Here is a 15,519-nt window from a genome sequence, read left to right on the forward strand (position 1 = left end):
TTACTTCAAAGTGAGATCTATATTGCAGTGTAAAAATAAAGCAGCCAGTATTTTCCCTGCACAGAAACAAAAAAACTCACCCAAATCTAATTCTCTCTGCACATTTTACATCTGCCCCCTGCAGTGCACATGGTTTTGTCAGAAAGAGTGAACCAAAAGAGCCCCCAAAGTGCTGCTCTCCAAGCTGCACAAGTTCTTTCTAGAAAAAAAGGCTGTGAGTAGGCATGGTCATCCTTTGATGTTTCAACAGAACCATCGGTCCAAATTTTAATGTTGAACCCTGCAATAGTTAGGATACAATGTTTTCTCATCATCACTAGGTCCCCCCCCTGGTTGCAGGATAGAGAACAGAGGGTTGTTGTTGTAATTGGATACAATGAAGTATTAAGTTGCGTACCACACGGTTCGGTCCTAGGGCCCTTTCTATTTAACATATTTATTAACTATATAGAGGACGGAATACTAAGCAATTTGTGTATCTTTGCGTATGACGCAAAACTATGTACTGTAGGGTGATTAGAACTGTACATAGTCACAGAGACGCCTTGACGTACGGCCTAGGGGCTTAGCCCTATATCTGCAGATATATGCAACCAAGCACTGTATTATCTGATTATTATGTAGTTATTTCTCTTTCCTAAGCAGAATTACCCCCCCCCCCCCCTTATTGGCACCTGAGTGACATCACAATCTGATTGAGAAGCTTGCAACAAATGTGTTGTGTAGTTGAGAGAGGCATAAATGGGTAAGCATTAGGAGGGATTGCTGACACCTGAGTGCCATTGGAGAAGCCAGGGGTATCTCCAGGTAAGCTGGCTCTCAGATGTTATACGCCATTATCATGTGGGTGCCCAAACTTTTGCAGACGCCATTTTTTGTTTTCTGTTATTTTTAAAGTGTAAATGATGGAAATAAAATCAAACTTTTTTTGACATGTTAATAGAATGTCTAATCTGTAATTTGATGCCTTTGGGAGGTTTTTCCATCTTTCCTTGGCTTCTTTTTGCACATTAAAATGAGTTTTTACCTGGGGTGTCCAAACTTTCGATTCCCACTGTACAGTGACACTCGACCATTGGGCGGCAGGTTCCTAAGTGGCTGGGCCAGAAGGTAATATTGATACAGCATACTGGATTGTACCATCATAAGTAAACCACTGAAATTACAGTACATACCTCCCAACATGACCCATTCCTGGAGGAACAGATTGTTTTGTTCCTGCACTTCCCTCTTAATTTTTTATTTAAGTTGGCTGTGTCAAACTAGTTAATTGATAAGAAAGGTGTTTAAACACAGGTGATAGCAATCATTTTTTGGGAGAAAAGTCTAAGGGCAGTATTCAATGACAAATTTTCTCCGTGCATGGCGAGAGATTTTTTCTCTCGCCATGCACTCGCCGTGTTCCGGAGCCTCCTGCTCCCACTATTCAACGTATGTAAGACTCGCCGCCACTCGCGGCGAGTCTTAACCCCTGCAGCGGACGAGCGTCCGCGGCAGGGAGCTGACAGGGAGCTGTGGGACGGTGGCATCCAGGGAGATTAAAGTCTCCCTGGATGCCCCAGAACATATGTGGAGGGTAGGGGGCCCCCCCCGGGACCCAGGCAGCACAGGCTGCCCCCCCCTATAGCCAGCGGGGGACCCAGTATTCACTGTACCCGAACGTGCATCGGGTGCAGTGAATATATGAATATCTAATGAGCGGCTCGAGCGCTCCGGCCCCCTGCTGGCTGCACTGTGTAAAAAAAAAAAAAAAAAAAAAATTAAAAAAAATATATTTTTTTTTTATTAAATATATATTCATGTGCTATAAGCACATGAATAAAAATAACATGCCCCTTCACAGAAAAAAAAACTGATTTTTTGACACCAAAATTAAAAAAAAAACCTTTTAGATTAAAAGTTCACATTCCAGCTCTCCATCAAAAGATGGAGAATTTCTACACGGAGAGAGACGGCGAAAATTACTTAAAAAGACGGCGAATATTTCACATTGAATAGGGTTGCTCGCTTTTGGAGAGCAAAAGTCTCCATCCAAGGCGAGAAAAGCACAAACTCTCCATAAAACACGGAGAATTTTTCTCATTGAATACTGCCCTAAGAGCAGAGCATGTTGTCCCTCCTGGAATGGGTCATGTCGGGAAGTGTGAAATGATTTGGGCATTTCGCATTGGCTCTGCCCCTTTTATCGGGAGCACAGGGTCCTGGTACTTTGTACATACATTTGTTGGGAGATATGGAAAGGTATAATGCAAGGGTTATTCTTTATCAAAGAAAAAAGGATGAAATGTGGAGCATTAATAAAAAGGCTAGATCAATTGGGTATCACATATAAATAAGAATACTGATTTATTATAATGTAAAATGTTCAATAAAAATACACATATATAATTAATGCCTAGGCAATGTTAGAATAACATACATACACATTAAAACTTCTTTGAAGTAATTGAAAGAATTGGGATGAAAGAAAGAAAGAAAATAGGTGTCCTTTGAAAAAGTTGTCAGGGGACAACAAAACGCTTTAGGTACACTCCAGCTGACAGAATTTGGGAATCCTACTGTACTTGTACCCATCTTGGACCAGCTTCCACTCCGATTTTTCACCCCCAGTCCATTGGTATATCTGGAATACTAACACTTTGGAAACCACCACCTGCTTATTTCTGGGACTCCAGCAAAGAGAAACAGCCTCTCTACAATCGTGGATGTGACAATAAAAGCCACCAACCCAGTCAGGTATATGGACACCCTACCTATCCAGCACCTCTAATTATGGACAATAACACTATAGGGGACTGCCACAATCTCATTAAGGAAGCATAATAGGAACAAGCGGGACTGCAGTAAGTATATTTTATTTCTTTCTTTCATCCCAATTCTTTCAATTAACTTCAAGTTTTAATGTGTATGTATTTTATTCTAACATTGCCTAGGCATTAATTATATATGTGTATTTTTATTAAATATTTTACATTATAATAAATCAGTATTCTTATGATCCAATTGATCTAGTCTTTATATTAGCGCTCCACATTTCATCCTTTTTTCTTTGTATATTCTGTTGTTGGGGGCTGACCTCCCCCTCTGTGTGAGCAGCTGGCGAAAACACCTCATTTCACTGGTGCCCACTCTTTCACCTATGGGTGTGTTTTGCATTTTAGTTATTCTTTATCAGTATACAGAAAGCATAATCTATATGTACTGTATAGAGAGAGCTGTTCGATGAGATCTGAGGGCAAGGTCCAATGCTGGACCTGAGCCCAGCCCTAACCAATGTCCTATCGTCGGTTATTGTTAACAATTACTTATGCATGCTGAACAGCTATACAATAAGGTTGGAATAATGTTATTACAGATTAATTGATGAAAATTTTTAAAAGTTATGTTTAATGGAAGTGGGTAAAAAATTGATAATTATTATCAACTGTTTGAGTGCGAGACACTACCAACCAGTCATATGCTACATTCTAACCAATGGTCATCATACCACAGCAATACGAAAACATCTACTGTATAAATGGTTTCTTTAATAGGGAAGGGCAGAACCTCTGTGAAACTCTCCCAGGTATCAAAAAAAAAATGTATGCAACTCTTTTTGGAGAGATGCCTCCAAACAATCCATGTGGAAAAAAAAAAAGTTTTTCCAAACATTTCAAGAGTTGGGGATGTATTTTGTATCCATAATTGCAAAATAGATTTGCGGCCAGCTGATGAACTGCTAGTAGTAATTTCTTAACAACTCTGAGGAAGTACTAAAGGTGTGTAAACACGCTGCAATACGGTGGCTGATCAATTTTGGCTACTATCTCTCACCAATATATTGCTCAGTGTACCAGTTTCATCAGCTACCAGCTATTCTGTCTCTACCTCATTTTGGCTAGAAATCACTGGTCCCTGGTGCGCAGTGCATTATGCACCAGAGAGCAACAATTTTTAGCCATAATCGCAGGAGCATGCTCCTGCAACCAGCGACCATTAAGGGCTGGCAGCGGGAGCGTGCTCCTAGCGATTTATCTAACACAACACAAAAAACACTGGCATTATGGTCGCTCAGTAACCATTTAGGCAGCGATAATAGCTTAAATCGCCCTGTGTGTACAGGGTTTCAGGGTAACAAAACAAAAAACACCCACTCTTATGTAGCTTTCACATCACATAAAACATTTTGAAACGTTTTGAAAAACTGTAATTTTAAATGGTATTTTAATCGTGTCTAGTGTTCATATTGCAGCAGATTACCATTTAAAAATACTGTTTAAGTACAATTCACATCACCAGTCAAGCCGTTTAACCTCTGAACACGTTTCTACCCACAGCTTATTTCCTGGTTCAGGGAAGGGACACAAGACAAGGGACAGCCTATCACAGTGCTCTAACCTTTATTTTTTACTAAATACCATTTCAGTGCCATTCAGACAGCACAAAAAACGGCTCTGAATTGGCTTTAAAACGGGTAGGACTTTTTAAACGTGTTGAACATCTGCCCCAACATTTCCAATCATATAGTAGTTGCTGTTTGATTGACAGAAAGCTGTCAGCTCTTAATGGAAACAAGTTGTTTTCTCTGGGACTAGGCGATTTTGGGTAGTGTCTCTGATGCCAATGCTGACCACTTCCAACCTGTCTCAGTTGCATATTAGTGGCAGCCTCAAATCTACTCACATTCACACAGATGGAGAGGATTCTTCAATGTTTTGGGATTTGCGTATGTATGGCTATTTGCCCTGGGGGGGGGGTTCTTCCTGTCTGGGCGGTATCTTTTTACTCGCAGTCAACTGCTATTTCTCAGATTAGCAATCCATGTTGAATTAGGCCCACAGAACTTTGTACATTATACAATATACAATAGGCAAATAATAGACGCAATTGTTTATTTTACTCAAATTAAATTGAAATGTTATTACATTGTAATTAAAACAAGAGCTTTGTAAGAGATCAAAAGAAGCAAATCATAATATGTAATACCCCTTTCAGACAGGGACATGGGTCCATCCTGGGAACGAGCCTGCATTTGTGGCCTGAAAGTACTTGCAGCGAACCTGCTTATTGCCAGGTTGCTGACATCTCATGGGGGTGGAGTGGAGCGGTGGCGCATCATCAGGGGAGAAGGCAATGCTTGGAGCTGACGATGTCTCCAAGCACTGCCTTCCCCATAGCGTGATCGGGATTCGGGTCAGGTGTTCACACTGCACCTTCACTCAGGTCAGAGCCATGTTCAATCCAGGTCGTGACCAGGTTTGAAATGCTGAGTTGATTGACCTTGGAAATGGTGCTGTGGTGCTTTCAGACCGCAGATTGACCTGGGTTAACATGGCAATAACCCGGGTTGCTTTGGTGGTCTGAAAGGGGTATAACAGTCAAACAATAATCAATGCATATTAATTTCTGACCAAAGGTTAGCTGTGGTTAATACACATTTTGTGGTTAATAATCATTTTACAAAAATGATTATACAGGTTGAGTATCCCTTATCCAAAATGCTCGGGACCAGGAGAATTTTGGATAACGGATTATTCCGTATTTCGGAATATTTTTATATTTCAATGATGTATTTTGAAGTATCTTGCATTTATGCTGTATAAACACATAATATACACACAAATATATTTTATTACCACATAAAATACACACAAATATATTTTAATTGTTCAAAAAACAAGGTTTCAAAACGTGAAACAAAATGTGTGTACTATCTCAGCACTGAATTTGAATGCCAAGCAATCATTGTCTTGCACATATATAGTGCCAGTTACATATTATGTCCCCAGTGATGCTGTTACAAATGTCCCCAGTGAGTTTTTAGCAAAATTTTTTATTTTTTTTCACTTTCTGGAATGTCCGTATTTCGGAATAATTCGGATAACGGATATTCGGATACGGGATACTCGACCTGTATATAATGATACATTTTTCTTTAAAGGCTGTTTACAGATGAACCTAATCTCGCCCAACCATGTGTGTGACAGGTGGTCTATCAATGCGGTAGAGATACTCTGCCGGATGGAAATAGCCAAGATACTGCACAGAATCTGGGGTTGTATCATTATGGTAGTGTCCTCCTTCTCCATGATGACTGAAACAATGAGTGTGTTCCAACCGCAGGTCAAAGCCCTAGAATTACAATAATTAGTGCTTAGAAAAATCATGATTTATTTGAATAAATTGTCATTAATGTTAGAACCAAAAGTATGCTGTGGTACAGTGTACCTCACAATCACCATCTTCAGCCATAATATGGAAATATTAATTTTAACGGAAACATGATTGGCTAAAGCCAGTTCTACTATCGATTTAGATAAATGGAAGAGTAGCACTGCTTTCTAGCTGAATAAAGGTTAAATATTAACCCAATTACACATAAATTATTATAAGAGAATTAATTCTTTATGAGGAGTGCATCCGAAATTTCAACCCTCTCCTTCTACTATATCTCTAGCAGGTCAATAAGACAAGCATATTCAATAATGTAAAAATCACAAAAGAACAAGGGGAGAGGGTATAAATAAATAAATAGTATTAATTAAGAAGACCCTGGTACAGGGATACATTTAAGGCAGCTGCCAATGGTGACAGGATTTAGGGGGTCTACCAAGGTGCCACCACATCTAGCCGTGTCACTTATAAACATGATGTGGAATAGAAACATAGAATTTGATGGCAGATAAGAACCACTCGGCCCATCTAGTCTGCCCCTTTTTTAAACATATTACCTAAAACCATATTGTATCCTTATTTCTTTGTAAGGATATCAATATGCCTATCCCAAGCATGTTTAAATTGCTCTACTGTATTTGCCTCTACCATCTCTGATGTGAGGCTATTCCTACTGTGAAGAATGTCTCCCACCTGTACCTTGTTAAAGCCCTTGATATATTTGAAAGTTTCTATCATGTCCCCCCGCCCTTTCCCCTCTCTGCTCTAAACTATACATAGTAAGATCTTTTAGTCTTTCCTGGTACGTTTTGTGATGTAGGCCATGCACCATCTTTGTTGCCCTTCTTTGTACAGTCACTAATGTATTTATATCCTTCTGGAGATATGGCCTCCAGAACTGAACACAATACTCTAGATCAGGGGTGGGGAACCTTTTTTCTACCGAGGGCCATTTGGAAAATTTGAAAACCCTTCGGGGGCCATATAAAAATTATCAATTATCGGCATATATGCGTGGGCATTATACACAGGGCACCGGCATATACATGTGGGCATAATACACAAGGGCAGCGGCATATACATGTGGGCATTATACACACTGGCAGCGGCATATACATGTGGGCATAATACACAAGGGCACCGGCATATACATGTGGGCATAATACACAAGGGCAGCGGCATATACATGTGGGCATTATACACACTGGCAGCGGCATATACATGTGGGCATTATACACAGGGCACCGGCATATACATGTGGGCATTATACACAAGGGCAGCGGCATATACATGTGGGCATTATACACAGGGCAGCGGCATATACGTGTGGGCATTATACACAGGGCAGCGGCATATACATGTGGGCATTATACACACGGGTAGCGGCATATACATGTGGGCATTATACACAGGGCAGCGGCATATATATGTGGGCATTATACACAGTGCAGCGGCATATACATGTGGGCATTATACACAGTGCAGCGGCATATACATGTGGGCATTATACACACTGACAGCGGCATATACATGTGGGCATTATACACACTGACAGCGACATATACATGTGGGCATTATACACACGGGCAGCAACATATACATGTGGGCATTATACACACTGACAGCAGCATATACATGTGGGCATTATACACAGGGCAGGGGCATATACATGTGGGCATTATACACACGGGCAGCGGCATATACATGTGGGCATTATACACAGGGCAGCGGCATATACATGTGGGCATTATACACAGGGCAGCGGCATATACGTGTGGGCATTATACACAGGGCAGCGGCATATACATGTGGGCATTATACACACGGGTAGCGGCATATACATGTGGGCATTATACACAGGGCAGCGGCATATATATGTGGGCATTATACACAGTGCAGCGGCATATACATGTGGGCATTATACACAGTGCAGCGGCATATACATGTGGGCATTATACACACTGACAGCGGCATATACATGTGGGCATTATACACACTGACAGCGACATATACATGTGGGCATTATACACACGGGCAGCAACATATACATGTGGGCATTATACACACTGACAGCAGCATATACATGTGGGCATTATACACAGGGCAGGGGCATATACATGTGGGCATTATACACACGGGCAGCGGCATATACATGTGGGCATTATACACAGGGCAGCGGCATATACATGTGGGCATTATACACAGTGCAGCGGCATATACACGTGGGCATTATACACACTGACAGCGGCATATACATGTGGGCATTATACACACGGGCAGCGGCATATACATGTGGGCATTATACACACGGGCAGCGACATATACATGTGGGCAGAGACACCATAAAAAGTGACAGTGTGGAGGAAGGGGGGTGTCACCCCCAAACAGGTTAATGTGATTATGTCTGATTATGAGAATCAGACATAATCACATTAACCTGTTTGGGGGTGAATCCAGGGGTAAATGACAACCCCTGGACGTGTCAGTCACTGGGGAAGGGAGGGTGAGAGAAGCAGCATTGGCGGGCGCATCTTCTGCATATCTCCCCCGCCACCCGCCCAGCTATATTACCGATTAATCAGCTGCCTGCCCGCCTATATTACTGATGTATCAGCCGCCCGCCTGCCTATATACTGATGTATCAGCCGCCCGCCCACCTATATTACATACCAGGCGCCGGGGATGGCTGCTGCCGCCGGAGAGATGTGCAGAAGACGCGCCCGCCAATCACAGTGGCTGTGGAGGTGATGCGCCGGCAGTGATTGGCGGGCGCGTCTTATGCACATCTCCCCGGCGGAAGCAGCAGCAGCAGCCATCCCCGGCGGCTGGAATGAATGAAATATAGGTGGGCGGGCGGGCGGCTGATACTTCAGTAATATAGGCAGGCGGGCGGGCCGGACATACTGGGTGCGGGGGCCGGAGGTTTCCCACCCCTGCTCTAGATGAAGTCGTAGCAATGACCTATACAGTGGCATTATTACTTCTTTCTTTCTACTGCTGATACCTCTCCCTATGCAACCAAGCATCTGACTTGCCTTTATTGCTTTGTTACATTGCCTACCTGCAAGTCCTGAAATAGTGACACCTAGATCCCTCTCCTCCTCAGTAGCTTACATTATAGTGCCATTTATACTATATTTAGTCTTTGGAATTTTGAGACCTAAGTGCATGAATTAGCATTCTTTGGCATTAAACTGTAATTGCCATGCTCTTGACCATTCCTTTATGACAAGCAAGTCGAGAAGGTGTATTCTGTGAGAGCAGCAGGGACTGTCTTTTCCGCTGTCCTTTCACACTAGTGATAGCCTCAATCCCACAAGTGCTATAGGTCACGCTTACTGTGTTGAGCACTGACTGGAGAAGCTCATCACATGCTGCACGCTGTCTGTAGCTGAAACTAATGGTGAAGACTGTGTGGCACACTGGTGGGTGAGGGAATAGCATACAATAGTGTGTTTTTTCATTACTGTGATGTGTGAAAGGTAGTATTGTGTCTGTGGGCAGAAGGGCTTTTGAGGAAACAGCTAGCAGCCAAGGGGCATGTAAAAATCATGGTGGACAGTGGGGCATGTAAGAGAAAATTTTTGGGCAGAGAGTCATATGAGGAAAAGCTGGTAGGTAGTGGGGCATGTGAGAAAAAGCCGATAGGCTAGGATCAAGCATAGTGTGGGGAAAGTTGTGGGGTCATGTTCATGTAAAGGGGTCGATTCTAATTTGGCATTAAAGAGAGAAAAAAAATGTATGTATATATAATATAAAATTCAGATTCACAGCTCCGCTCAGTACATTCATTGTACTATGCGCCTGCTCAAACCAATCCCCCATCCACTCTCATTAGGGGACTGGCGCTGGTTTTGCTGTTACTACAGTAGAAGCCAGAAGCTGTAGTAAATACATGCTGCTGGCTGGAGAGCTACAGGTTAAGAAGGAGATGGGTTTGGTTGAGATCTGCACACAATGAATAGGACCCTGTCTTTTGCGGGTCTGGTCCGCTTAATTGTAACCAATGTTCTTAGCGGGGGTGCTATCCTGTTAACTAAGTATATTCAAAACAAGAAAAGGGAAACAAGAAAGCTAGTTCTATGGATGCACACCAAAAAATTATTATTATAAACCACCAAATTCAATGGTGGTTTTTTGGGAATTAATTCTCAAAAAGTGGAGTATCCCCTATAATCTTTATTAATATCCGGATATGGGATATACCACCAATAAAATGCGAAATTCAAGAGGTTAAAATAAGGGACTTACAACATACATATATACATTTAGGTGAGAAAGATTAGAAAAGTATATCGTGAGATAGATTTTTAAAATGTAGGCAGTGGGGGCTGGGCTGGATAGTATTTATGTGGCACTGGGATTGTGCCGTCAGACTCTGGCGTTATTCTATAGGTATATCTGCATCATCATGCCTGTGTTGGCTGATTAGTATGTATAAGCAGGGTATCTCTCTATGGGTAACTCTGGGGTTTGTGTGGGCTTGTGTAGGCCCTCTGTATTGTGGTACACTATTATCTAGCTATTATGGTTTTTTTATATAGCATTTCTCTGTACCGTACTCGGCTTATTAAGTGTTGTAAATTTACACAGTTCGCCTTCTCAATAGATACACTGGGAGATGGTTGTATCCAAATTCCAGGTATAGTGGTAGAGAGATGGTTTACCTTTTTATAGCTCTCCAATTTGACATGGGCTTGTATATCCCCCCTGTACCTGGTATATGGTTGGCTTTATCAATAGCCTATGCACTTCATTGTGCTTATACACACCATTACTAGTCACCTGTATAGGCTTATTAAGTGTTTATATTTTTACACGTTTTTGCCTTGTAGTATGAATCAATATTTAAAGTCAGAACCCCTATATTGGCTTATTGAGTGTTATGTTTGTACACAGTTCGCCTTATGGGTTGATTGGACACTGGATGTATGTTTTTAAACAGATTAATTCTGTGTCCAAGATATACAGTGTTCCACATATATTGGCTTATTTAGTGTTGTATTTCTACACAATTCGCCTCATAGGATAATCAAGTGTTTGGCTGTATATGACTTAACAGGTCAATTCCGAGCTACAGGTTAGGAAAGGAGAGGGGTGAGTGAGATGAAGGTAGTGAGCCAGGGAAGTGGAGAGTGATATCCAGGAATGAATGGTGGAAAGAGTGAGGTAGGGTGAGTAATGTAGGTAAGGAATGATGTGCTGTAGAGAGGGGGAAGCAGGGACAGATGTGATGGGGAGAGAGAGGGAAGTAGGGACAGATGTGCAGGGGAGAGGGGGGTGCAGTGACAGATGTGATGGGGAGAGAGGGATGCAGGTACAGATGTGCAGGGGAAAGCGGGTGAAGCAGGGACAGATGTGTTGGGAAGAGGGGGATGCAGGGACAGATGTGATGGGGAAATAGGGTGAAGTAGGGACAGATGTGCAGGGGAGAGGGCGAAGTAGGGACAGATGTGATGGGGAAAGAGGATGAAGCAGGGACAGATGTACTAGGGAGAGAGGGGGGATTAGGGACGGATGTGATGGGAAGAGAGGGGGAAGCAGGGACAGATGTGCTGTAGAGAGGGGGAAAGCAGGGACAGATGTGCTGGGGAGAGAGGGGGAAGCAGGGACAGATGTGCTGGGAAAAGAGGGGGAAGCAGGGACAGATGTGCTGGGGTGAGATGGGGAATTGGGGACTGATGTGCCAGGGAGAAAGGGGGATGCAGGTACAGATGTGTTGCAGAGAGGGGAAAGCAGGGACAGATGTGCTGGGGAGAGAGGGGGGTTTAGGGACTGATGTGCCAAGGATTAGGGACTGATGTAACGGGCAGAGAGGGGGAACAGGGACTGATGTGTTGGGCAAAGAGGGGGAAGCAGTGACTGATGTGCCAGGGAGAGAGGTGAAATCAGGAAGAGAAGAAGAAGCAGGGACTGATGTGCCAGAGAGAGAGTGGTAAGCAGGGACAGATGTGCTGGGGAAAGATGGGGAATCATGGACTGATGTGCCAGGGAGAGAGGGTAAATCAGGGACAGATGTGTTGGGGAGAGATAGAAAAAGTGAGTGAAAGTGCATGGTTAAAGAGGGATATAGGGTATAAGAGCTTCAGGAGGTAAGTAAGGAACGGGATTTTACATTATAAAAGCACTTAAAATATCTGAGGTTCTAGCTATACTCCAGACCCCTGTCAATTCTATAAATATGCCCATACCCCCACTTCTAAATTACCACTTCAAGCACTGTATGTATGTATATATAGTATTGTGCTTCTTGGTAAAACCATGCCACAACTGCAGGAGTAGATAGAAAAGGTCCAGAGAGATTTAAATACGAGAGGGGTGTGTCCAAACTCTAAACTAACGTGCAACGCAAAATTTGAGCTGCTCAGCATTTGTGGGCTACATGCTACATGCAATAATAAATGTATTGCACACACTGCAGCAGATACTAAATTACTTTTTTTTGTGCTTTGTTTTGCCAGCTAACATCTACAAACTTCCCCCTAGAAACTCTGTTTACATCTGGACAGCAGCAAAGCCTGGACAGTGTTATAAATTGGACATCAAGACATCAGATCTGCATTGATGCGATGACAGCCAGTCAAGAAAGGTTATTATGTAAAGATTATGTCTAAAACAAAAATAAATAATCAGCTGTGAGAGGGTCTGTGAAGTAGATATTGGGGGAGGAGGGGCAGAGAGCAGGACCTAGGTCACTGAGAAGCCTTGAGCCTTGGGAATAGCACTGCCAGTGCTCACCAATATGAATGGCTGAAATAATGGTTCTTATTCTGGTTGACTCGCAAGGCTGTGAATTTCACAGCCTTGCGAGTCAATCACGGCGGGGGGCATCTGGGGGACTTGCAAGGTTGCGAAATTTGCTGCCTTGCGAGTCAACCAGAATAAGAACCATTATTTCAGCCATTCATATCGGTGAGCACTGGCAGTGCTATTCCCAAGGCTCAAGGCTTCTCAGTGACCTAGGTCCTGCTCTCTGCCCCTCCTCCCCCAAACCCTAACCTAACGTCCGTGCGGGGCGTGGAGGGGCGTAGGGTGGTGAGTCAACCAGAATAAGCAACCTTGGGAGTCCCCCAGACGCCACCCGCACCCCACCCCCCAAACCCCTGCAGGCATGCGCATGGATGATTTGCATAATCATCCATTTGCAGCCTTGGCTGCGGGGGAGAAATCATTGCATGGGCGGCGAGCATCAATTGATTTCTTCAGCGCTTTCAGATCTCTATGGTGTCTCAGAACTGCTAGCGCCCTGTGCGGGAAGCAGACATCTGCTGAGGTCAGCTTCCCGCTCCCCCCACATCATTGGTGAATTACCATGAGAATGCCCATGAATTGCTGGGCGTTCCCATAGGCATATTCCCCAGCCCACCACCCTCCGCCCCTCCACGCCCCTGCTCGGACTTCTGTCAAAAAAACCTATGCGCATGCGCAGCCACAAACAAATCGGTCTCCTGTGCGAACGGGCCGGGGACCGATTGAATTACAATAACCACCAATGTGTGAGGAAAACACGTTTTATTATCTTTTACTGGTGATCTACATGACCTCTAGTGGTTAATATAATTATTGACCAGTTTATTAAACAGTTGAAATTCTTGTATGTGTTTTACACCTGGCTACTTCTATAACATAATAATGTGAATATTGATCACTTACAGGGTCATGAGAGACAAACACGGACTGGCAAATCAGGGGAGCCTTCATATCATAAAAGTTCAACCACTGATCCACGTCCTCATCTGTGCTGAGGGGGCAGACAGAGAACTCACGGGGCTGTAGAAGAATGCATTTTTTCTAATTAGCAATGGAAAGCAGGTTTTAAAAAAAGGAAACAAAATTCTATAGTGTATAAACTAATCACTTCATTCTTAATGTCCTTCGTTTTTACTAAATAACATGAGTTGCTATTATAAAGAAGAGAGTGGAAAGAGCACAAACATTGAGTTTATGGCCTTCAGAACATAACTTACCATTATATGGAGCTTTGCTTTTCCATTTTGTATAATAAATGTTCCTCCTATTCCCACAGGTTTTTCTCCATAATGTTCTTTTAGAGACTTTCTCATACAGCTTACAAAGTTATCTTTACCTGTCCTTTGCTTTATATTCACTTCAATGACCTAAAACATTTACAAAAAAACTGTCAAGTCTAATAAAAAATGGAACATATATTTGAACTATCACAAATGTTATAGCTTCCAAACATGACCATAAATATGGTGGTGCAGACGCTGTACATAGTGTATTTCCCCTGTGGGTGCAACCAGCAAAATCCCCTATGTGTGTGTGCCGACATTATCTGCTGTTCTTATGTCGGATCTCTTTCCCCCTTCTTTTCTCTGTTCTGTGGCTGCTCTTTCCTGTCCCTCTCCCTGTGCTGCATCATGTCATGCCCATTGCTGCACAGAAGTGCTCAGGGGAGAGTAGCAAGACTCGGGGTGGAGTCCTGATGAATGAGGAGAAGGAATGCTAATGAGACAGAATGTGAAGGAAGAATGATGATGATGAGGAGTATTGATAACAATGAGGAGGAATGGGGAGGAGAGCTTTACTGGGGGGAAATGTTTATATAAGGGGCTCTGCTGCCTGGCGTAAGGTGTATAAGGGCCTCTACTGTTGCACAATGGGGGTGATTCTGATCTGATCGTCCCGTTGCGAATTTGAAACAGAGACTGATGTTGACAGCCCGGCACATAATTGGTTATGCGCATGTGCAGGTCTTCACTGCGGGCGCCCTCAGAGACTTGCATAGTCTACAAGGTGCTCACAAGAGGAGGGCGTGCTGGGGACTTTCTGCATTTCCTGGGCATAGCTACGAAAACACAGGGCATCCTCTTGTGAACAGGGGTGGCCTGTTCTGAGACTGACTTAGATTTGCAACAGAAATCATTCAATGGACGGTGACCATCGAATGATTTTGGTCCCGCACGCAAGCATGCGAATGGATGTTTATGCAAAACATTCATACGCAGTGCTGCGGAGAAATTAGCAGAATAGTGGGGTGCATGCGTTCGCACAGGCGGTGTCAACATCACTCATTTTGCAGTGCATGTTTCTGGATGTGCACGGCAAAAGAAGTGACAAGTTACAGGACAATGTACCACCAATTTGAACATCGCCACCCCATTCTGACAACACATTGCAAAAACGTTCCCCCACTATTCCAGCCTCCATAGGCCAGGACGACAGGGAAAGGGCAGCGCTTTTTACGACTGGGTTGTTCGTACCTGGGATTGAGGTGTGCACAATGTTTTTTGAGCTCCCCGTCCCAAATAGACACCAAACCTGCACTGATAAGTTTGTGGCTGGTTTCTTCTAGAACAGGAGGGACCAACAACCTTTGGTTAAAATGTAACAGGGTATATTTTG

General features: G+C 43.3%; 1 protein-coding gene across 2 annotated transcripts in view; it reads right to left on the bottom strand.

The window, feature by feature from the left end:
• Positions 1-4,857: 4,857 nt before the first annotated feature.
• BKGD (beta-keto-L-gulonate decarboxylase) overlaps positions 4,858-15,519 on the bottom strand; it is a 34,503-nt gene continuing 23,841 nt past the window's right edge. For both annotated transcript variants that reach the window (XM_083174096.1, XM_083174097.1), the window contains exons 7-9: positions 14,121-14,270; positions 13,807-13,923; positions 4,858-6,111 (exon numbers count right to left, since the gene is read on the bottom strand). In XM_083174096.1, coding sequence (XP_083030222.1) covers positions 5,938-6,111; positions 13,807-13,923; positions 14,121-14,270 — 441 coding nt within the window. In that variant the 3' untranslated portion in view covers positions 4,858-5,937. The remainder of the gene's footprint in view (positions 6,112-13,806; positions 13,924-14,120; positions 14,271-15,519) is intronic.

The sequence above is a fragment of the Crinia signifera genome, chromosome 2, assembly GCF_055691185.1.
Source record: "Crinia signifera chromosome 2, ASM5569118v1, whole genome shotgun sequence".
Taxonomy (NCBI): Eukaryota; Metazoa; Chordata; class Amphibia; order Anura; family Myobatrachidae; genus Crinia; species Crinia signifera.